The 20,615-nt window shown below is 65.6% G+C and overlaps 1 protein-coding gene across 1 annotated transcript; it reads left to right on the top strand.

Annotated features, from left to right (window-relative positions):
* Nucleotides 1–18,109: 18,109 nt before the first annotated feature.
* On the top strand, nt 18,110–20,115 carry LOC132208266 (electron transfer flavoprotein subunit beta-like; the record flags this gene model as incomplete). The annotated part of the gene is made up of 3 exons (XM_059643931.1): nt 18,110–18,268; nt 19,033–19,213; nt 19,937–20,115. Coding segments are annotated over 2 exons (330 nt in total), but the record flags the coding sequence as incomplete, so codon positions are not given.
* Nucleotides 20,116–20,615: the final 500 nt, after the last annotated feature.

Genomic DNA, 20,615 nt, shown 5'->3' with positions numbered 1-20,615 from the left:
TCGCGTGTGCGCTCTCTCCCTTGCGTGTGCGCTCTCTCTCTCGCTCTCTCGCGCGTGTGCTCTCTCGCTCTCTCTCGCGCGCACGCTGTCTCTCTCACTCTCGCGCGCTCTCACTCTCGCGCGCTCTCACTCTCGCGCGCTCTCTCTCACGCGCGCTCTCTCGCTCTCTCTCTCTCTCGCACACACACTCGCTCTCTCTATCGCCCTCTCGCGCACGCTCTCTCTCTCTCGCTCTCTAACATGAATGCGCTGTCCCGCTCTCTCTCGCACGTGCTCTCTCTCTCTCGCTCTCTCTCTCTCGCGTGCGCTCTGTCTCTCGCGCATGTGCTCTCTCGCTCTATCTCGTGCGCATGATGTCTCTCTCACTCTCGCGCTCTCTCTCGCTCTCTCGATTTCGCGCGAGCGCTCCCTCTCTCTCTCTCTCTCTCGCGCTCTCAGCGCGCGCGCGCTATCTCTCGCTCTCGCGCCGCGCGCTCTCTCTCGCTCTCGCGCCGCGCGCTCTCTCTCGCGCCGCGCGCTCTCTCTCGCTCTCGCGCTGCGCGCTCTCTCTCGCTCTCGCGCCGTGCGCTCTCTCTCTTGCTCTCGCGCTCTCGCTCGCCCTCTCGCGCGCGCGCTCCTTCGCTCGCCCTCTCCCTCGCCCTCTTGCGCGCGCGTTCTCTCTCTCGCTCTCGCGCGCGCGTTCTCTCTCTCGCTCTCGCGCGCGCGCTCTCTCTCTCGCCCTCGCTCGCGCGCGCGCTCTCTCGCTCGCCCTCGCTCGCGCGCGCGCTCTCTCGCTCGCCCTCTCTTGCGCGCGCGCTCCCTCTCTCGCCCTCTCGCTCTCTCTCTCTCTGTCTCGCCCTCTCTCTCTCTCTCGTCCTCTCTCGCGCGGGCACGCTCTCTCTCTCGCCCTCTCTCGTGCGCGCGCGCTCTCTCTCTCTCTGTCTCGCCCTCTCTCTCTCTCTCTCGTCCTCTCTCGTGCGGGCGCGCTCTCTCTCTCTCTCGCGCTCTCTCTCTCTCGCGCGCTCTCTCTCTCGCGCGCTCTCTCTCTCGCGCGCTCTCTCTCTCGCGCGCTCTCTCTCTCGCTCACTCTCTTGCGCGTGCTCTCTGTCTCGCATGCGCTCTCTCTCTCTCGCATGCGCTCTCACGCGCGCGCTGTCTCTCTCTTGCCCTCTCGCGCACGCTCGCGCTCTCTCTCGCCGTCTCCCGCGCACGCGCGCTCTCTCTCGCCCTCTCCCGCGCTCTCACTCTCGCCCTCTGCCACGCGCGCGCGCTGTCTCTCGCCCTCTCCCGCGCGCGCGCTGTTACTCGCCATCGCGCTCTCACGCGCACGCGCGCTGTTTCTCGCCCTCTCCCGCGTGCGCGCGCTCTCTCTCTCCCTCTTGCGCGCGCTCTCGCCCTCTCGCGTGCGCTCTCTCTCTCTCTCGCCCTCTCTCGCGCGCGCGCTCTCTCTCGCCCTCTCCCGCGTGCGCACGCTCTTTCTCGCCCTCTAAAGCGTGCGCGCGCTCTCTCTCGTCCTCTCCTGCGCGCGCGCGCGCTCTCTCGCCCTCTCCCGCGCGCGCGCGCGCTCTCTCGCCCTCTCCCGCGCGCGCGCGCGCTCTCTCGCCCTCTCCCGCGCGCGCGCGCGCTCTCTCGCCCTCTCCCGCGCGCGCGCGCGCTCTCTCGCCCTCTCCCGCGCGCGTTCGCTCTCTCTCGCCCTCTCTCTCGCTCGCTCCCTCCCTCTCGCCCTCTCGCACGCGCGCTGTCTCTCTCTCTCTCGCGCTCTCTCTCGCTCTCGCGTGAGCGCTCACTCTCTCGCGCTCTCGCGCTCTCTGTCTCTAACTCTCGCGCGCGCGCTCTCTCTCGCTCGCGCGTGCGTGCTCTCTCTCGCTCGCCCTCTCGCGCGCGCACTCACTCGCTCGCCCTTGTGCGCGCGTTCTCTCTCTCGCCCTCGCTCGCACGCGCGCTCTCTCTCTCGCCCTCTCCCGCGCGCGCGCGCTCTCTCTCGCCCTCTCCCGCGCGCGCGCGCTCTCTCTCCTTCTCCCGCGCGCACGCGCTCTCTCTCGCCCTCTCTCTCGCTCGCTCCCTCCCTCTCGCCCTCTCGCACGCGCGCTCTCTCTCTCTCTCGCTCTCTCGCGCTCTCTCTCTCGCTCTCGCGCGCGCGCTCCCTCTCTCTCGCTCTCGCGCGCTCTCTCTCACGCTCTCGCGCGCTCTCTCTCACGCTCTCTTGCGCGCGCTCTCTCTCGCGCGCGCTCTCTCTCTGTATCGCCCTCTCGCGTGCGCTCTCTCTCTCTCCCTCTTGCGCGCGCTCTCGCCCTCTCGCGTGCGCTCTCTCTCTTGCTCGCGCGCGCTCTCTCTCTCGCTCTCTCTCGCGTGCGCGCTCTCTCTCTCGCTCTCTCTCGCGTGCGCGCTCTCTCTCTCGCTCTCTCTCGCGTGCGCGCACTCTCTCTCGCTCTCTGACGTGCATGCACTCTCCCGCTCTCTCTCGCATGTGCTCTCTCTCTCACGCGTGCACTCTCTCTCTCGCTCTCTCGCGCGCGCTCTCGCCCTCTCGCGTGCGCTCTCTCTCTCTCTCTCGCTCTCGCGCTCTCTCTCGCTCTCGCGCTCTCTCTCGCTCTCGCGCGCGCTCTCTCTCTCGCGCGCTCTGTCTCTCACGCTCTCTTGCGCACGCTCTGTCTCTCGTGTGCGCGCTCTCTCTCGCATGCGCTCTCACTCTCTGTATCGCCCTCTCGCGCGCGCTCTCTCTCTCTCGCGCCCTCTCGCGCGCGCTCTCTCTCTCTCACCCTCATGCGCGCTCTCTCTCTTGCGCTCTCTCTCTCTCTCGCGCTGTCTCTCTCTCGCGCTCTCTCTCTCTCTCTTGCGCTCTCTCTCTCTCTCGCGCGCTCTCTCGCACTCTCGCGGGCGCTCTCTCTCTCGCTCTCTCTCGCGTGCGCGCACTCTCTCTCGCTCTCTGACGTGCATGCACTCTCCCGCTCTCTCTCACATGTGCTCTCTCTCTCTCGCTCTCTCGCGCGTGTGCTCTCTCGGTCTCTCTCGTGCGCACGCTCTCTCTCGCGCTCTTGTGCTCTCTCTCTCTCGCGCTCTCTGCACGCGCTCTCGCTCTCTCTATCGCCCTCTCGCGTGCGCTCACTCTCTCTCTCGCTCTTGCGCGTTCTCTCTCGCTCTTGCGCGTTCTCTCTCTCTCGCTCTCGCGCTCTCTCTCGCTCTCGCGCGCGCGCTCTCTCTCGCCCTCCCTCGTGTGCGCGCGCGCTCTCTCTCTCGCGGGCGTGCTCTCTCTCTCGCCCTCTCTCGCGCAGGCGCGATCTCTCGCGCGGGCGCGTTCTCTCTCGCACTCTCGCGCGCGCGCTGTCTCTCTCGCGTGCTCTCTCTCTTTCGCTCTCTCGCGCTCGCTCTCTCTCTCGCGCGCTGTCCCTCTCGCGCGCTGTCCCTCTCGCGCGCTGTCCCTTTCGCACGCTCTCTCTCTCGCCCTCTCGCGCGCGCTCTCTCTCGCCCTCTCCAGCGCGCGCGCGCTCTATCTCGCCGTCTCCCGCGCACGCGCGCTCTCTCTCGCCCTCTCCCGCGCGCGCGCTCTCTCTCTCGCCCTCTGCCACGTGCGCGCGCTGTCTCTCGCCCTCTCCCGCGCGCGCGCTGTTACTCGCCCTCGCGCTCTCCCGCGCGCGCGCGCTGTTTCTCGCCCTCTCCCGCGTGCGCGCGCTCTCTCTCTCCCTCTTGCGCGCGCTCTCGCGTGTGCTCTCTCTCTCTCTCGCCCTCTCGTGTGCGCTCTCTCTCTCTCTCTCGCCCTCTCGCGCGCGCTCTCTCTCTCTCTCTCGCCCTCTCGCGCGCGCTCTCTTTCTCTCGCCCTCTCGTGCACGTTCTCTCTCTCTCTCGCCCTCTCTCGCGCGCGCTCTCTCTCTCGCGCGCGCTCTCTCTCTCTCGCGCGCGCCTCTCTCTCTCACGCGCGCTGTCTCTCTCGCGCTCTCTCTATCGCTCTTGCGCGCGCGTGCTCGCTCTATCGCTCTCGCGCGCGCGTGCTCTCTCTATCGCTCTCGCGCGCGCGTGCTCTCTCTATCGCTCTCGCGCGCGCGTGCTCTCTCTCTCGCTCTCGCGCGCGCGCGCACTCTCTCTCGCTCTCGCGCGCTCTCTCTCTCGCTCTCGCGCGCTCTCTCTCTCGCGATCTCTCTGTCTCTGGCTCTCTCTCTCTCGCGCGCTCTCTCTCTCGCGCGCTCTCTCTCACGCTCTCTTGCGCGCGCTCTCTATCTCTCTATCGCCCTCTCGCGTGCGCTCTCTCTCTCTATCGCCCTCTCACGTGCGCTCTCTCTCTCTCTCCCTCTTGCGCGCGCTCTCGCCCTCTCGCGTGCGCTCTCTCTCTCTCTCTCTCGCCCTCTCGCGCGCGCTCTCTCTCTCTCTCGCTCTCTCTCTCGCCCTCTTGTGCGCGCTCTCTCTCTGTCGCCCTCTCGCGCGCGTGCTCTCTCTCTCTCACGCGCGCTCTCGCTCTCGCGCGCTCTCTCGCTCTCGCGCGCTCTCTCTCTCGCGCGCTCTCTCGCTCTCGCGCGCGTGCGCTCTCTCTCTCGCTCTCGCGCGCGCATTCTCTCTCTCTCGCTCTTGCGCGCTCTCTCTATCTCACTCTCGCGCGCCCTCTCTCTCGCTCTCGCGCGCCCTCTCTCTCGCTCTCGCGTGCTCTCTCTCTCGCCCTCTGCCACGCGCGCGCGCTGTCTCTCGCCCTCTCCCGCGCGCGCGCTGTTACTCGCCCTCGCGCTCTCCCGCGCGCGCGCGCTGTTTCTCGCCCTCTCCCGCGTGCGCGCGCTCTCTCTCTCCCTCTTGCGCGCGCTCTCGCGTGTGCTCTCTCTCTCTCTCGCCCTCTCGTGTGCGCTCTCTCTCTCTCTCTCGCCCTCTCGCGCGCGCTCTCTCTCTCTCTCTCTCGCCCCTCTCGCGCGCGCTCTTTTTCTCTCGCCCTCTCGTGCACGTTCTCTCTCTCTCTCGCCCTCTCTCGCGCGCGCTCTCTCTCTCGCGCGCGCTCTCTCTCTCTCGCGCGCGCCTCTCTCTCTCACGCGCGCTGTCTCTCTCGCGCTCTCTCTATCGCTCTTGCGCGCGCGTGCTCGCTCTATCGCTCTCGCGCGCGCGTGCTCTCTCTATCGCTCTCGCGCGCGCGTGCTCTCTCTATCGCTCTCGCGCGCGCGTGCTCTCTTTCTCGCTCTCGCGCGCGCGCGCACTCTCTCTCGCTCTCGCGCGCTCTCTCTCTCGCTCTCGCGCGCTCTCTCTCTCGCGATCTCTCTGTCTCTGGCTCTGTCTCTCTCGCGCGCTCTCTCTCTCGCGCGCTCTCTCTCACGCTCTCTTGCGCGCGCTCTCTATCTCTCTATCGCCCTCTCGCGTGCGCTCTCTCTCTCTATCGCCCTCTCACGTGCGCTCTCTCTCTCTCTCCCTCTTGCGCGCGCTCTCGCCCTCTCGCGTGCGCTCTCTCTCTCTCTCTCTCGCCCTCTCGCGCGCGCTCTCTCTCTCTCTCGCTCTCTCTCTCGCCCTCTTGTGCGCGCTCTCTCTCTGTCGCCCTCTCGCGCGCGTGCTCTCTCTCTCTCACGCGCGCTCTCGCTCTCGCGCGCTCTCTCGCTCTCGCGCGCTCTCTCTCTCGCGCGCTCTCTCTCTCGCGCGCTCTCTCGCTCTCGCGCGCGTGCGCTCTCTCTCTCGCTCTCGCGCGCGCATTCTCTCTCTCTCGCTCTTGCGCGCTCTCTCTATCTCACTCTCGCGCGCCCTCTCTCTCGCTCTCGCGCGCCCTCTCTCTCGCTCTCGCGTGCTCTCTCTCTCGCTCTTGCGCTCTCTCTCTCTCTCGCCCTCTCGCGCGCGCTCTCTCTCTCTCTCGCCCTCTCGCGCGCGCTCTCTCTCTCTCGCCCTCTCGTGCACGCTCTCTCTCTCTCTCGCCCTCTCTCGCGCGCGCTCTTTCTCTCTCGCGCGCGCTCTTTCTCTCTCGCGCGCTCTCTCTCTCTCTCGCGCGCTCTCTCTCTCTCGCGCGCGCCTCTCTCTCTCTCGCGCGCGCCTCTCTCTCTCGCGCGCGCTGTCTCTCTCGCGCTCTCTCTATCGCTCTTGCGCGCGCGTGCTCTCTCTATCGCTCTCGCACGCGCGTGCTCTCTCTATCGCTCTCGCGCGCGCGTGCTCTCTCTATCGCTCTCGCGCGCGCGTGTTCGCTCTATCGCTCTCGCGCGCGCGTGCTCTATCGCTCTCGCGCGCGCGTGCTCTCTCTATCGCTCTCGCGCGCGCGTGCTCTCTCTATCGCTCTCGCGCGCGCGTTGCTCTCTCTATCGCTCTCGTGCGCGCGTGCTCTCTCTATCGCTCTCGCGCGCGCGTGCTCTCTCTATCGCTCTCGCGCGCGCGTGCTCTCTCTCTCGCTCTCGCGCGCTCGCGCGCACTCTCTCTCGCTCTCGCGCGCTCTCTCTCTCGCGCTCTCTCTCTCGCGATCTCTCTATCTCTGGCTCTCTCTCTCTCGCGCGCTCTCTCTCTCGCGCGCTCTCTCTCACGCTCTCTTGCGCGCGCTCTCTATCTCTCTATCGCCCTCTCGCGTGCGCTCTCTCTCTCTATCGCCCTCTCACGTGCGCTCTCTCTCTCTCTCTCTCCCTCTTGCGCGCGCTCTCGCCCTCTCGCGTGCGCTCTCTCTCTCTCTCTCGCCCTCTCGCGCGCGCTCTCTCTCTCTCTCGCTCTCTCTCTCGCCCTCTTGTGCGCGCTCTCTCTCTCGCCCTCTTGTGCGCGCTCTCTCTCTCTCTCACGCGCGCTCTCTCGCTCTCGCGCGCGTGCGCTCTCTCTCTCTCGCTCTCGCGCGCGCATTCTCTCTCTCTCTCTCTCTCTCGCTCTTGCGCGCTCTCTCTATCTCACTCTCGCGCGCCGTCTCTCTCGCTCTCGCGCGCCCTCTCGCTCTCGCGTGCTCTCTCTCTCGCTCTTGCGCTCTCTCTCTCTCTCGCCCTATCGCGCGCGCTCTCTCTCTCTCGCCCTCTCGCGCGCGCTCTCTCTCTCGCGCGCGCTCTCTCTCTCGCGCGCTCTCTCTCTCGCACGCTCCCTCTCTCTCGCGCGCTCTCTCTATCGCTCTCGCGCGCGCGTGCTCTCTCTATCGCTCTCGCGCGCGCGTGCTCTCTCTATCGCTCTCGCGCGCGCGTGCTCTCTCTATCGCTCTCGCGCGCGCGTGCTCTCTCTATCGCTCTCGCGCGCGCGTGCTCTCTCTATCGCTCTCGCGCGCACTCTCTCTCGCTCTCGCGCGCTCTCTCTCTCGCTCTCGCGCGCTCTCTCTCTCGCGCTCTCTCGCTCTCGCGCTCTCTCGCTCTCGCGCTCTCTCTCTCTCGCGCGCTCTCTCTCTCGCGCGCTCTCTCTCTCGCGCGCTCTCTCTCGCTCTCTTGCGCGCGCTCTCTCTCTCTCTATCGCCCTCTCGCGTGCGCTCTCTCTATCGCCCTCTCACGTGCGCTCTCTCTCTCTCTCCCTCTTGCGCGCGCTCTCGCCCTCTCGCGTGCGCTCTCTCTCTCTCTCGCGCGTGCTCTCTCTCTCTCTCGCTCTCTCTCTCGCCCTCTTGTGCGCACTCTCTCTCTGTCGCCCTCTCGCGCGCGTGCTCTCTCTCTCTCACGCGCGCTCTCTCTCTCTCACGCGCGCTCTCGCGCGCTCTCTCGCTCTCGCGCGCGTGCTTTCTCTCTCTCGCTGTCGCGCGCGCATTCTCTCTCTCTCTCTCGCTCTTGCGCGCTCTCTCTCTCTCGCTCTCGCGCGCCCTCTCTCTCGCTCTCGCGCGCCCTCTCTCTCGCTCTCGCGTGCTCTCTCTCTCGCTCTTGCGCTCTCTCTCTCTCTCGCCCTATCGCGCGCGCTCTCTCTCTCTCGCCCTCTCGCGCGCGCTCTCTCTCTCTCGCCCTCTCGTGCGCGCTCTCTCTCTCTCTCTCGCCCTCTCTCGCGCGCGCTCTCTCTCTCGCGCGCGCTCTCTCTCTCTCGCGCGCTCCCTCTCTCTCGCGCGTTCTCTCTATCGCTCTCGCGCGCGCGTGCTCGCTCTATCGCTCTCGCGCGCGCGTGCTCGCTCTATCGCTCTCGCGCGCGCGTGCTCTCTCTGTCGCTCTCGCGCGCGCGTGCTCTCTCTGTCGCTCTCGCGCGCGCGTGCTCTCTCTGTCGCTCTCGCGCGCGCGCGTGCTCTCTCTGTCGCTCTCGCGCGCACTCTCTCTCGCTCTCGCGCTCTCTCTCTCGCTCTCGCGCTCTCTCTCTCGCGCTCTCTCGCTCTCGCGCTCTCTCGCTCTCGCGCTCTCTCTCTCTCGCGGCTCTCTCTCTCTCGCGCGCTCTCTCTCACGCTCTCTTGCGCGCGCTCTCTCTCTCTCTATCACCCTCTCGCGTGCGCTCTCTCTATCGCCCTCTCACGTGCGCTCTCTCTCTCTCTCCCTCTTGCGCGCGCTCTCGCCCTCTCGCGTGCGCTCTCTCTCTCTCTCTCTCGCCCTCTCGCGCGTGCTCTCTCTCTCTCTCGCTCTCTCTCTCGCCCTCTTGTGCGCGCTCTCTCTCTGTCGCCCTCTCGCGCGCGTGCTCTCTCTCTCTCACGCGCGCTCTCTCTCTCTCACGCGCGCTCTCTCGCTCTCGCGCTCTCTCGCTCTCGCGCGCTCTCGCTCTCGCGCGCTCTCTCTCTCGCGCGCTCTCTCGCTCTCGCGCGCGTGCGCTCTCTCTCGCTCTCGCGCGCGCATTCTCTCTCTCTCTCTCTCTCTCGCTCTTGCGCGCTCTCTCTATCTCACTCTCGCGCGCCCTCTCTCTCGCTCTCGCGCGCCCTCTCTCTCGCTCTCGCGCGCCCTCTCTCTCGCTCTCGCGCGCCCTCTCTCTCGCTCTCGCGCGCCCTCTCTCTCGCTCTCGCGCGCTCTCTCTCTCGCTCTTGCGCTCTCTCTCTCTCTCGCGCTCTCTGCGCGCGCTCTCTTCTCTCTTGCGCGCGCTCTCTCTCTCTCTCTTGCGCGCGCTTTCGCCCTCTCGCGTGCGCTCTCTCTCTCTCGCCCTCTCGCGCGCGCTCTCTCTCTCTCTCTCGCCCTCTCGCGCGCGCTCTCTCTCTCTCGCCCTCTCGTGCACGCTCTCTCTCTCTCGCCCTCTCTCGCGCGTGCTCTGTCTCTCTCGTGCGTGCTCTCTCTATCGCTCTGGCGCGCGCGTGCTCTCTCTATTGCTCTCGCGCGCGCGGCGCTCTCTCTCTCTTTCGCTCTCGCGTGCTCTCTCTCTCTCTCGCGCGCTCTCTCTCTGTCACGCTCTCTCGCGCGCTCTCTCTATCACGCGCTCTCTCTCTCGCGAGCTCTCTCTCTCGCGCGCTGTCTCTCTCACGCTCTCTTGCGCGCGCTCTCTCTCTCGCGTGCGCTCTCTCTCGCGCGCGCTCTCGCTCTCTCTATCGCCCTCTCGTGTGCGCTCTCTCTCTCTATCGCCCTCTCATGTGCGCTCTCTCTCTCTCCCTCTTGCGCGCGCTCTCGCCCTCTCGCGTGCGCTCTCTCTCTCTCTCGCCCTCTCGCGCGCGCTCTCTCTCTCTCTCGCCCTCTCCCGCGCGCTCTCTCTCTCGCCCTCTTGTGCGCGCTCTCTGTCTGTCCCCCTCTCGTGCGCGTGCTCTCTCTCTCTCTCGCGCGCGCTCTCTCTCTCGCGCGCGCTCTCTCTCTCGCGCGCTCTCTCTCTCTCGCGCGCTCTCTCTCTCTCGCACGCTCTCTCTCTCTCGCGCGTGCGCTCTCTCTCTCTCTCTCTCGCTCTTGCGCGCTCTCTCTATCTCACTCTCGCGCGCCCTCTCTATCTCGCTCTCGCGCGCTCTCTCTCTCACTCTTGCGCTCTCTCTCGCTCTTGCGCTCTCTCTCGCTCTTGCGCTCTCTCTCTCTCTCGCGCTCTCTCTCTCACGTGCGCTCTCTTTCTCTCGCGCGCTCTCTCTCTCTATATCGCCCTCTCGCGCGCGCTCTCTCTCTATCGCCCTCTCGCGCGCGCTCTCTCTCTATCGCCCTCTCGCGCGCGCTCTCGCCCTCTCGCGTGCGCGCTCTCTCTCTCTCGCCCTCTCGCTCGCGCTCTCTCGCCCTCTCACGCGCGTGCTCTCTCTCTCTCTCTCTCTCGTGCTCTCTCTCTCTCTCTCGCGTTCTCTCACTCTCGCACGCGCGCGCTCTCTCTCTCACTCTCGGGCGCGCGCTCTCTCTCTCGCGCGCTCTGTCTCTCACGCTCTCTTGCACACGCTCTCTCTCGCATGCGCTCTCTCTGTATCGCCCTCTCGCGCGCGCTCTCTCTCTCGCCCTCTCCCGCGCGCGCTCTCTCTCGCCCTCTTGCGCGCGCTCTTTCTCTCGCCCTCTCCCGCGCGCTCTGTCTCGCCCTCTCGCGCGCGCGCGCGCTCTCTCTCTCTCTCGCACTCTCGCGCACGCTCTCTCTCGTCCTCTCGCGCGCGCTCTCTCTCTCTCACCCTCTCATGCGCGCGCTCTCTCTCTCTCGCGCTCTCTCTCTCGCGCTCTCTCTCTCTCTTGCGCTCTCTCTCTCTCTCTCTCGCACGCTCTCTTCTCGCGGGCGCTCTCTCTCTCGCACGCGCGCTCTCTCTCTTGCGCTCTCTCTCTCTCGCGTGCTCTCTCTCTCGCGCTCTCTCGCTCTCGCGCGCGCGCTCTCTCTCTCGCGCTCTCTCGCTCTCGCACGCGCGCGCTCTCTCTCTCACTCTCGGGCGCGCGCTCTCTCTCTCACCCTCGCTCGCGCGCGCGCTGTCTCTCTCGCGCGCTGTGTCTCTCACGCTCTCTTGCGCACGCTCTCTCTCTCGTGTGCGCGCTCTCTCTCTCTCGCATGCGCTCTCTCTCTCTCTCGCCCTCTCCCGCGCGCGCTCTCTCTCGCCCTCTTGCGCGCGCTCTTTCTCTCGCCCTCTCCCGCGCGCTCTCTCTGTCTCGCCCTCTCGCGCGCGCTCTCTGTCTCTCTCTCGCCCTCTCGCGCGCGCTCTCTCTCTCGTCCTCTCGCGCGCGCTCTCTCTCTCACCCTCTCATGCGCGCCCTCTCTCTCGCGCTCTCTCTCTCTCTCCGCGCTCTCTCTCTCTCTCGCGCTCTCTCTCTCTCTCGCGCTCTCTCTCTCTCTTGCGCTCTCTCTCTCTCTCGCGAGCTCTCTCTCTCGCACTGTCTCGCGGGCGCTCTCTCTCTCGCTCTCTCTCGCGTGCGCGCACTCTCTCTCGCTCTCTAACGTGCATGCACTCTCCCGCTCTCTCTCGCACGTGCTCTCTCTCTCGCGCGTGTACTCTCTCTCTCGCTCTCTCGCGCGTGTGCTCTCTCGTGCACACGCTGTCTCTCGCGCTCTCTCTCGCGCTCTCTCTCTCGCTCTTGCGCTCTCTCTCTCTCGTGCTCTCTGCGCGCTCTCTCTCTCTCACGCGCGTGCTCTCTCTCTCTCTCGTGCTCTCTCTCTCGCGCGCGTGCTCTCTCTCGCGCTCTCTCTCGGGCGCGCTCTCTCGCTCTCGCGCGCTCTTTCTCTCGCTCTCGCGCTCTCTCTCGCTCTGGCGCTCTCGCTCTCGCGCTCTCTCTCGCTCTCTCTCGCTCTCGCGCGCGCGCTCTCTCTCTCACCCTCGCTCGCGCGTGCGCTCTCTCTCACCCTCCCTCGTGCGCGCGCGCTCTCTCTCTCTCTCTCTCGCGCGGGCCCGCTCTCTCTCTGTCTCTCTCACGCTGGCACGCTCTCTCTCTCGACCTCTCGCGCGGGCGCGCTCTCTCTCTATCGCCCTCTCACGTGCGCTCTCTCTCTCTCTCCCTCTTGCGCGCGCTCTCGCCCTCTCGCGTGCGCTCTCTCTCTCTCTCGCCCTCTCGCGCGCGCTCTCTCTCTCTCTCGCCCTCTTGTGCGCGCTCTCTCTCTCGCCCTCTTGTGCGCGCTCTCTCTCTGTCGCCCTCTCGTGCGCGTGCTCTCTCTCTCTCGCGCGCGCTCTCTCTCTCGCGCGCTCTCTCGCTCTCGCGCGCTCTCGCGCGCTCTCTCGCTCTCGCTCTCGCGCGCTCTCTCGCTCTCGCGCGCGTGCGCTCTCTCGCTCTCGCGCGCGCATTCTCTCTCTCTCTCGCTCTTGCGCTCTCTCTCTCTCGCACTCTCTCACGTGCGCTCTCTCTCTCTCGCGCGCTCTCTCTCTCTCGCGCGCTCTCTCTCTCTCTATCGCACTCTCGCCCGCGCTCTCTCTCTATCGCACTCTCGCGCGCGCTCTCTCTCTATCGCCCTCTCGCGCGCGCTCTCTCTCTCTCGCCCTCTCGCGCGCGCTCTCGCCCTCTCGCGTGCGCGCTCTCTCTCTCTCGCCCTCTCGCTCGCGCTCTCTCTTGCCCTCTCGTGCGCGCTCTCTCTCTCTCGCCCTCTCACGCGCGTGCTCTCTCTCTCTCTCGTGCTCTCTCTCTCGCGCGCGTGCTCTCTCTCTCGCGTTCTCTCGCTCTTGCACGCGCGCGCTCTCTCTCTCACTCTCGGGCGGGCTCTCTCGCTCTCGCGCGCGCGCTCTCTCTCTCACCCTCTCTCGCGCGCGCGCTCTCTCTCTCGCGCGCGCTCTGTCTCTCACGCTCTCTTGCGCACGCTCCCTCTCTCTCGCATGCGCTCTCTCTGTATCGCCCTCTCGCGCGCGCTCTCTCTCTCTCGCCCTCTCCCGCGCGCTCTCTCTCTCGCCCTCTTGCGCGCGCTCTTTCTCTCGCCCTCTCCCGCGCGCTCTCTCTGTCTCGCCCTCTCGCGCGCGCGCTCTCTCTCTCTCGCCCTCTCGCGCACGCTCTCTCTCGTCCTCTCGCGCGTGCTCTCTCTCTCACCCTCTCATGCGCGCTCTCTCTCTTTCGCCGTCTCTCTCTCGCGCTCTCTCTCTCTCTCGCGCTCTCTCTCTCTCTCGCGCTCTCTCTCTCTCTCTCTCGCGCTCTCTCGCTCTCGCACGCGCGCGCTCTCTCTCTCACTCTCGGGCGCGCTCTCTCGCTCTCGCGCGCGCGCTCTCTCTCTCACCCTCGCTCGCGCGCGCGCTCTCTCTCTCTCGCGCGCTCTGTCTCTCACGCTCTCTTGCGCACGCTCCCTCTCTCTCGCATGCGCTCTCTCTGTATCGCCCTCTCGCGCGCGCTCTCTCTCTCTCGCCCTCTCCCGCGCGCTCTCTCTCTCGCCCTCTTGCGCGCGCTCTTTCTCTCGCCCTCTCCCGCGCGCTCTCTCTGTCTCGCCCTCTCGCGCGCGCGCTCTCTCTCTCTCGCCCTCTCGCGCGCGCTCTCTCTCGTCCTCTCGCGCGTGCTCTCTCTCTCACCCTCTCATGCGCGCTCTCTCTCTTTCGCCGTCTCTCTCTCGCGCTCTCTCTCTCTCTCGCGCTCTCTCTCTCTCTCTCGCTCTCTCTCTCTCTCTCTCGCGCTCTCTCGCTCTCGCACGCGCGCGCTCTCTCTCTCACTCTCGGGCGCGCTCTCTCGCTCTCGCGCGCGCGCTCTCTCTCTCACCCTCGCTCGCGCGCGCGCTCTCTCTCTCGCGCGCTCTGTCTCTCACGCTCTCTTGCGCACGCTCCCTCTCTCTCGCATGCGCTCTCTCTGTATCGCCCTCTCGCGCGCGCTCTCTCTCTCTCGCCCTCTCCCGCGCGCTCTCTCTCTCGCCCTCTTGCGCGCGCTCTTTCTCTCGCCCTCTCCCGCGCGCTCTCTCTGTCTCGCCCTCTCGCGCGCGCGCTCTCTCTCTCTCGCCCTCTCGCGCACGCTCTCTCTCGTCCTCTCGCGCGTGCTCTCTCTCTCACCCTCTCATGCGCGCTCTCTCTCTTTCGCCGTCTCTCTCTCGCGCTCTCTCTCTCTCTCGCGCTCTCTCTCTCTCGCGCTCTCTCTCTCTCTCTCGCGCTCTCTCGCTCTCGCACGCGCGCGCTCTCTCTCTCACTCTCGGGCGCGCTCTCTCGCTCTCGCGCGCGCGCTCTCTCTCTCACCCTCGCTCGCGCGCGCGCTCTCTCTCTCTCGCGCGCTCTGTCTCTCACGCTCTCTTGCGCACGCTCCCTCTCTCTCGCATGCGCTCTCTCTGTATCGCCCTCTCGCGCGCGCTCTCTCTCTCTCGCCCTCTCCCGCGCGCTCTCTCTCTCGCCCTCTTGCGCGCGCTCTTTCTCTCGCCCTCTCCTGCGCGCTCTCTCTGTCTCGCCCTCTCGCGCGCGCGCTCTCTCTCTCTCGCCCTCTCGCGCGCGCTCTCTCTCGTCCTCTCGCGCGTGCTCTCTCTCTCACCCTCTCATGCGCGCTCTCTCTCTTTCGCCGTCTCTCTCTCGCGCTCTCTCTCTCTCTCGCGCTCTCTCTCTCTCTCGCGCTCTCTCTCTCTCTCTCGCTCTCTCTCTCTCTCTCTCGCGCTCTCTCGCTCTCGCACGCGCGCGCTCTCTCTCTCACTCTCGGGCGCGCTCTCTCGCTCTCGCGCGCGCGCTCTCTCTCTCACCCTCGCTCGCGCGCGCGCTCTCTCTCTCGCGCGCTCTGTCTCTCACGCTCTCTTGGCAACGCTGTCTCTCTCGTGTGCGCGCTCTCTCTCTCTCGCATGCGCTCTCTCTGTATCGCCCTCTCGCGCGCGCTCTCTCTCTCTCGCCCTCTCCCGCGCGCTCTCTCTGTCTCGCCCTCTCGCGCGCGCTCTCTCTCGCCCTCTCGCGCGCACTCTCTCTCTCGTCCTCTCGCGCGCGCTCTCTCTCGTCCTCTCGCGCGCGCTCTCTCTCTCTCACCCTCTCATGCGCGCTCTCTCTCTCTCGCCCTCTCTCCCTCGCGCTCTCTCTCTCTCGCGCGCGCTCTCTCTCTCTCTCTCTCGCGCGCTCTCTCTCTCGCACTGTCTCACGGGCGCTCTCTCTGCGCGCGCGCGCTCTCTCTCTCGCGCGCGCCCTCTCTCTCTCGCTCGCGCGCTCTCACTCTCTTGCTCGCGCGCTCTCTCTCTCGCACTCTCTCGCGTGCGCGCACTCTCTCTCGCTCTCTAACGTGCATGCACTCTCCCGCTCTCTCTCGCACGTGCTCTCTCTCTCGCGCGTGTACTCTCTCTCTCGCTCTCTCGCGCGTGTGCTCTCTCGTGCGCACGCTGTCTCTCGCGCTCTCTCTCGCGCTCTCTCTTGCGCTCACTCTTGCGCTCTCTCTCGCTCTTGCGCTCTCTCTCTCTCTCGCGCTCTCTGCGCGCGCTCTCTCTCGCGCGCTCTCTCTCGCCCTCTCGTGCGCGCTCTCTCTCTCTCACGCGCGTGCTCTCTCTCTCTCGTGCTCTCACTCTCGCGCGCGTGCTCTCTCTCTCGCGCTCTCTCGCTCTCGCACGCTCTCTCTCACTCTCGGGCGCGCTCTCTCGCTCTCGCGCGCTCTTTCTCTCGCTCTCGCGCTCTCTCTCGCTCTCGCGTTCTCTCTCGCTCTCTCTCGCTCTCGCGCGCGCGCTCTCTCTCTCACCCTCGCTCGCGCGTGCGCTCTCTCTCGCCCTCCCTCGTGCGCGCGCGCTCTCTCTCTCTCTCTCGCGCAGGCCCGCTCTCTCTCTGTGTCTCTCACGCTGGCGCGCTCTCTCTCTCGACCTCTCGCGCGGGCGCGCTCTCTCTCTCGCGCGGGCGCGCTCTCTCGCCCTATCTCGCGCGGGCGCGCTCTCTCTCTCGTGCTCTCTTGCGCGCGCGCTCTCTCGCGTGCTCTCTCTCTTTCGCTCTCTCTCGCGCTCGCTCTCTCTCTCGTGTGCTCTCTCTCTCGTGTGCTCTCTCTCTCGTGTGCTCTCTCTCTCGTGCTCTCTCTCTCTCTCGCGCTTTCCCTCTCTCGCGCTTTCCCTCTCTCGCGCTTTCCCTCTCTCGCGCTCTCCCTCTCTCGCGCTCTCCCTCTCGCGCGCTCTCCCTCTCTCGCGCTCTCCCTCTCTCGCGCTCTCCCTCTCTCGCGCTCTCCCTCTCGCGCGCTCTCCCTCTCGCGCGCTCTCCCTCTCGCGCGCTCTCTCTCTCTCGCCCTCTCCCACGCGCGCGCTCTCTCTCGCCCTCTCCAGCACGCGCGCGCTCTCTCTCGCCCTCTCCAGCGCGCGCTGCGCGCTCTCTCTCGCCCTCTGCCGCGCGCGCGCGCTCTCTCTCGTCCTCTCCCACACGCGCGCGCTCTCTCTCACCCTCTGCCACGCGGGCACGCTGTCTCTCGCCCTCTCCCGTGCGCGCGCGCGCGCTGTCTCTCACCCTCTCCCGCGCGCGCGCGCTCTCTCGCCCTCTGCTGCGCGGGCGCACTCTCTCTCGCCCTCTGCTGCGCGGGCGCACTCTCTCTCGCCCTCTCCCGCGCGCGCCCTCTCTCTCTCGCCCTCTGCTGCGCGGGCGCACTCTCTCTCGCCCTCTCTCGCGATCGCGCGCGCTCTCTCTCGCCCTCTCTCTCTCCTTCTCTCTCTCTCGTCCTCTCTCGTGCGGGCGCGCTCTCTCTCAATCGTCCTCTCTCGTGCGGGCGCGCTCTCTCTCTCTCGTCCTCTCTCGCGCGGGCGCGCGCTCTCTCTCGCCCTCTCTCGCGCGGGCGCGCTCTCTCTCTCGCGTGCTCTGTCTCTCACGCTCTCTCTCTCGTGTGCGCGCTCTCTCTCTCTCGCTCTCTGTATCGCCCTCTCGCGCGCGCTCTCTCTCGCCCTCTCCCGCGCGCTCTCTCTCTCGCCCTCTTGCGCGCGCTCTTTCTCTCGCCCTCTCCCGCACGCGCTCTCTCTCTCGCCCTCTCGCGCGCGCTCTCTCTCTCTCTCTCGCCCTCTCTGCGCGCGCTCTCTCTCTCTCGCCCTCTCATGCGCGCTCTCTCTCTCTCTCGCGCTCTCTCTCTCTCTTGCGCTCTCTCTCTCTCTTGCGCTCTCTCTCTCTCGCGCGCTCTCTCTCTCGCACTCTCGCGCGCGCTCTCTCTCTCGCGCGCGCTCTCTCTCTCTCGCGCGCGCTCTTTCTCGCGCGCGCCCTCTCTCTCTCTCGCTCGCGCCCTCTCTCTCTCTCGCTCGCGCGCTCTCTCTCTCTTGCTCGCGCGATCTCTCTCTCTCGCTCTTTCTCGCGTGCGCGCACTCTCTCTCGCTCTCTAACGTGCATGCACTCTCCCGCTCTTTCTCGCACGTGCTCTCTCTCTCGTGCGTGCACTCTCTCTCTCGATCTCTCGCGCGTGTGCTGTCTCGGTCTCTCTCGTGCGCACGCTCTCTCTCGCGCTCTCTCTCGCGCTCTCTCTCGCGCTCTCTCTCGCTCTCGCGCGCGCGCTCTCTCTCTCTCTCGCGCGTGTGCTCTCTTGCTCTCTCTCACGCGCGTGTGCTGTCTTGCTCTCTCTCGCGCGTGTGCTCTCTTGCTGTCTCTCACGCGCTCTCTCGCGCTCTCTCTCGCGCTCTCTCTCGCGCTCTCTCTCTCGCTCTCGCGCGCGCGCTCTCTCTCTCGTGCGTGTGCTCTCTTGCTCTCTCTCGCGCGTGTGCTCTCTTGCTCTCTCTCACGCGCGTGTGCTCTCTTGCTCTCTCTCACGCGCGTGTGCTCTCTTGCTCTCTCTCACGCGCGTGTGCTCTCTTGCTCTCTCTCACGCGCGTGTGCTCTCTTGCTCTCTCTCACGCGCGTGTGCTCTCTTGCTCTCTCTCACGCGCGTGTGCTGTCTTGCTCTCTCTCGCGCGTGTGCTCTCTTGCTCTCTCTCACGCGCTCTCTCGCGCTCTCTCTCGCGCTCTCTCTCGCGCTCTCTCTCGCGCTCTCTCTCTCGCTCTCGCGCGCGCGCTCTCTCTCTCTCGTGCGTGTGCTCTCTTGCTCTCTCTCGCGCGTGTGCTCTCTTGCTCTCTCTCACGCGCGTGTGCTCTCTTGCTCTCTCTCACGCGCGTGTGCTCTCTTGCTCTCTCTCACGCGCGTGTGCTCTCTTGCTCTCTCTCACGCGCGTGTGCTCTCTTGCTCTCTCTCACGCGCGTGTGCTCTCTTGCTGTCTCTCACGCGCACGCTGTCTTGCTCTCGCGCGCTCTCTCTCTCGCTCTCGTGCGCGCGCTCTCTCTCTCTTGCTCTCTCTCTCTTCCCCCCTTTTTCTCTCTCTCTCCCCTTTCTCTCTCTCTCTCTGTCTCTCTCTCTCTTCCCCCCCTTTTATCTCTCTCTCTTCCCCTCCTTTCATCGCTCTTGCTCTCGCTCTCGCTCTTCCCCCACCCCGCTTGTGTGCTGGACAGTCGGTGCTGAGGGCACGCCGCACTGTCGGAAGGCTGGAGCCGAAGAAGGGAGTTATTACTTAAGGAGAGCGGAGGCGTTTGAGGGGACTGAGAGGTTGTCTCCTGTTCTTGAGGGACTGTCCCTCGCTGTGTCTCCGCATCAGTGAGCAGTGGGGAATGGACTGACCGCAGTTCAGTTTCGTAATGTTCACCTCTTTCCCTTTCCCTGTCTAGGGCACCTTTGCCTCGGAGGTGAAGGTGGAGGATAAGAAGTTAACGGTAACCCGGGAAGTGGATGGGGGTTTGGAGACAGTTTCACTCAAGTTGCCGGCTGTTGTAACCTCTGACCTACGGTTGAATGAGCCTCGCTATGCCACTCTGCCAAACATCATGGTAAGTGTCTGGGCCCCCATTCTTACTGCCCCACAGCGCTGTGTCGTGGGCGCGCTGCGCTGCGGGAGGGCCGGTGCAGAGGGCGCGCCGCGCTGCGGGAGGGCCGGTGCAGAGGGCGCGCCGCGCTGCGGGAGGGCCGGTGCAGAGGGCGCGCCGCGCTGCGGGAGGGCCGGTGTGGAGGGCGCGCCGTGCTGCGGGAGGGCCGGTGCAGAGGGCGCGCCGCGCTGCGGGAGGGCCGGTGCGGAGGGCGCGCCGTGCTGCGGGAGGGCCGGTGCGGAGGGCGCGCCGCGCTGCGGGAGGGCCAGCGCCGAGGGCGCGCCACGCCGATGGAGGGCCGGTGCCAAGGGCGGGCCGCGCTGCAGGAGGGCTGGCACTGAGGGCGTGCTGTGCCGATGGAGGGCCGGCGCCAAGGGCGTGCCATTTTTAATGGTTTCTCACTCTGTGACAAACAAATGGTTTGTCTGATCAGATTCGACAGAAACCACAGCCTCTCATTATCTCTGTGTAATTCCCACCCCCCAACTCTTCACCATCTCCTCCTCACACTGCCTGCTTTCCCCACTGTTCCACGTCTGTCTCTCTCACTCTGTACCCCCCATTCCGCGCTCTCTGGTTTCCCTTTCTTCCTCTCTGATACTCCCTATTCTTTCCCCCCCATCCTATTCCTGTATGCTATCGCCATTCTCCCAATTGTCACTCCTCTGGGACCCTGTTCCCCCTCCCGCCTTGGCCCTCGGTCTGTGCGGGATTCTCCGTGCACCCAGAAAGCAAAGAAGAAGAAGATTGCTCGGACGAGTGCGCAGGAGCTGGGGGTGAACACCTCGAGCAAGCTGCAGACCCTGAGCGTGGAAGACCCTCCGCAGCGGACGGCCGGGGTCAAGGTGGAGAGTGCGGAACAGCTGGTCGCTAAACTCCAGGAAATTGGCTGCATCTGACGGTTCAGAGGTCAGCAGGTGGGGTGAGGGGGTGTAGAGTGGGGTGAGGGGGTGGGGTGGGGTAGGGCGCCACTCCCTGGTGTGGGGTAGGCATCTCATTGGGACAGTTAGATTCCATGGGAACGGCAGGAGGCCATTCAGCTTCTGGTCTTTTTTTGTCATTTAATCAGATTATATCTGATCACCATCTTAAATTCTAAATCCCCTCCTCGATATCCGATCCCTTAATCCCCTTAAACCGAGGAAAATCCGATCAAACCACTGTGAGACTGTGATTCACCTCTGTGAGCCTGGCCCTGGTATGTTTTTTGTTTGGGGGCAGAGATGTCAATATCAGTACCTGCTCTGCATGAGGACATCTGTGCCGCCACCCCCACGCCCCCCACAGTGCAGCCCAGCTCGGATCAGAACATCCTCCTTGCCCCTCCCTCCCCAGAGGAAGTCCGTTCCCACAGTCCATCCGATCAAACCCTTCGATTAGCTTCAACCTTTCCTTAGATCCTCCCTAATCCCCTCAGTTTGAGGAAGGATAATTTTGATGGGGGACAGTAGAGGGAGCTTTACTCTGTATCTAACTCCATGCTGTCCCTGTCTTGGGAGAGTTTTTTTTTGGGATAGTGTAGAGGAAGCTTTACTTTTGGTGTAAAAGAATAGAGGAAAAGAACAGAGAGTTGGATTGTGTATCTCATTGACCCTGTATTAATCGGTTCGGTTTTCTCTCCCTCTCTCTCAGGGTTACCCATTGCCAGGACCTCTGTGTCATCCTCATCACCTAATCTCGTCTCTCGAATGGCAGTTCTTTTTAAGGAAATGATTGCCCAGCACCAGACGGCCTTTTAGAGCTGCCTCCTAATTCGTTCTGAGTAGAAAATTATCAGAGCAGGTTAATAAACAGTTTCTATAATCACCTCACTAGACTGTAGAAACTATGTCTGTGTGTGTGCGCGCGCGTGTCTGTGTGCACGCGCTGTGAAACAATGCCACCTCCATCATGCTGTGTTCGTCCTTCTACAGTTCATTGTAAAGCAACAGACAGCCATTTTCAATCCAGTTCACAGCTCAGGGACAGGCCATTCAGCCCCTCTACTTATGTCAATGGCCCTGCTCCACACACACCACCTTCCACTCCCTGTCATCATTTCCGCACCCCCCATCACTGTCTCCTCTCCCTCTCTCCCTTGTGTGTTTATCCAGCTTCCCCCCTTCAAAACGATAACACAGTACACCCCAACCACTCCCTGTAGGAGCACCCCCCCACATGTTTCTGTGAGAAGACATTCCTCCTGAATTGCCCACTGGATTTTTCAGGACTGTCCTCTATTACAGGCCCGTAGTTCTGGTCTCCTACCAGCTCCCAGCACCCCCCCAAAAAAAATCAACTGGAATCAACTTCTCTACATCCCCCCTATCGA

Source organism: Stegostoma tigrinum, unplaced genomic scaffold (genome assembly GCF_030684315.1).
Source record: "Stegostoma tigrinum isolate sSteTig4 unplaced genomic scaffold, sSteTig4.hap1 scaffold_340, whole genome shotgun sequence".
Lineage (NCBI taxonomy): Eukaryota > Metazoa > Chordata > Chondrichthyes > Orectolobiformes > Stegostomatidae > Stegostoma > Stegostoma tigrinum.
Note: the sequence above shows the minus strand (reverse complement) of the source record. Positions and strands in the feature narration are given on the sequence as shown.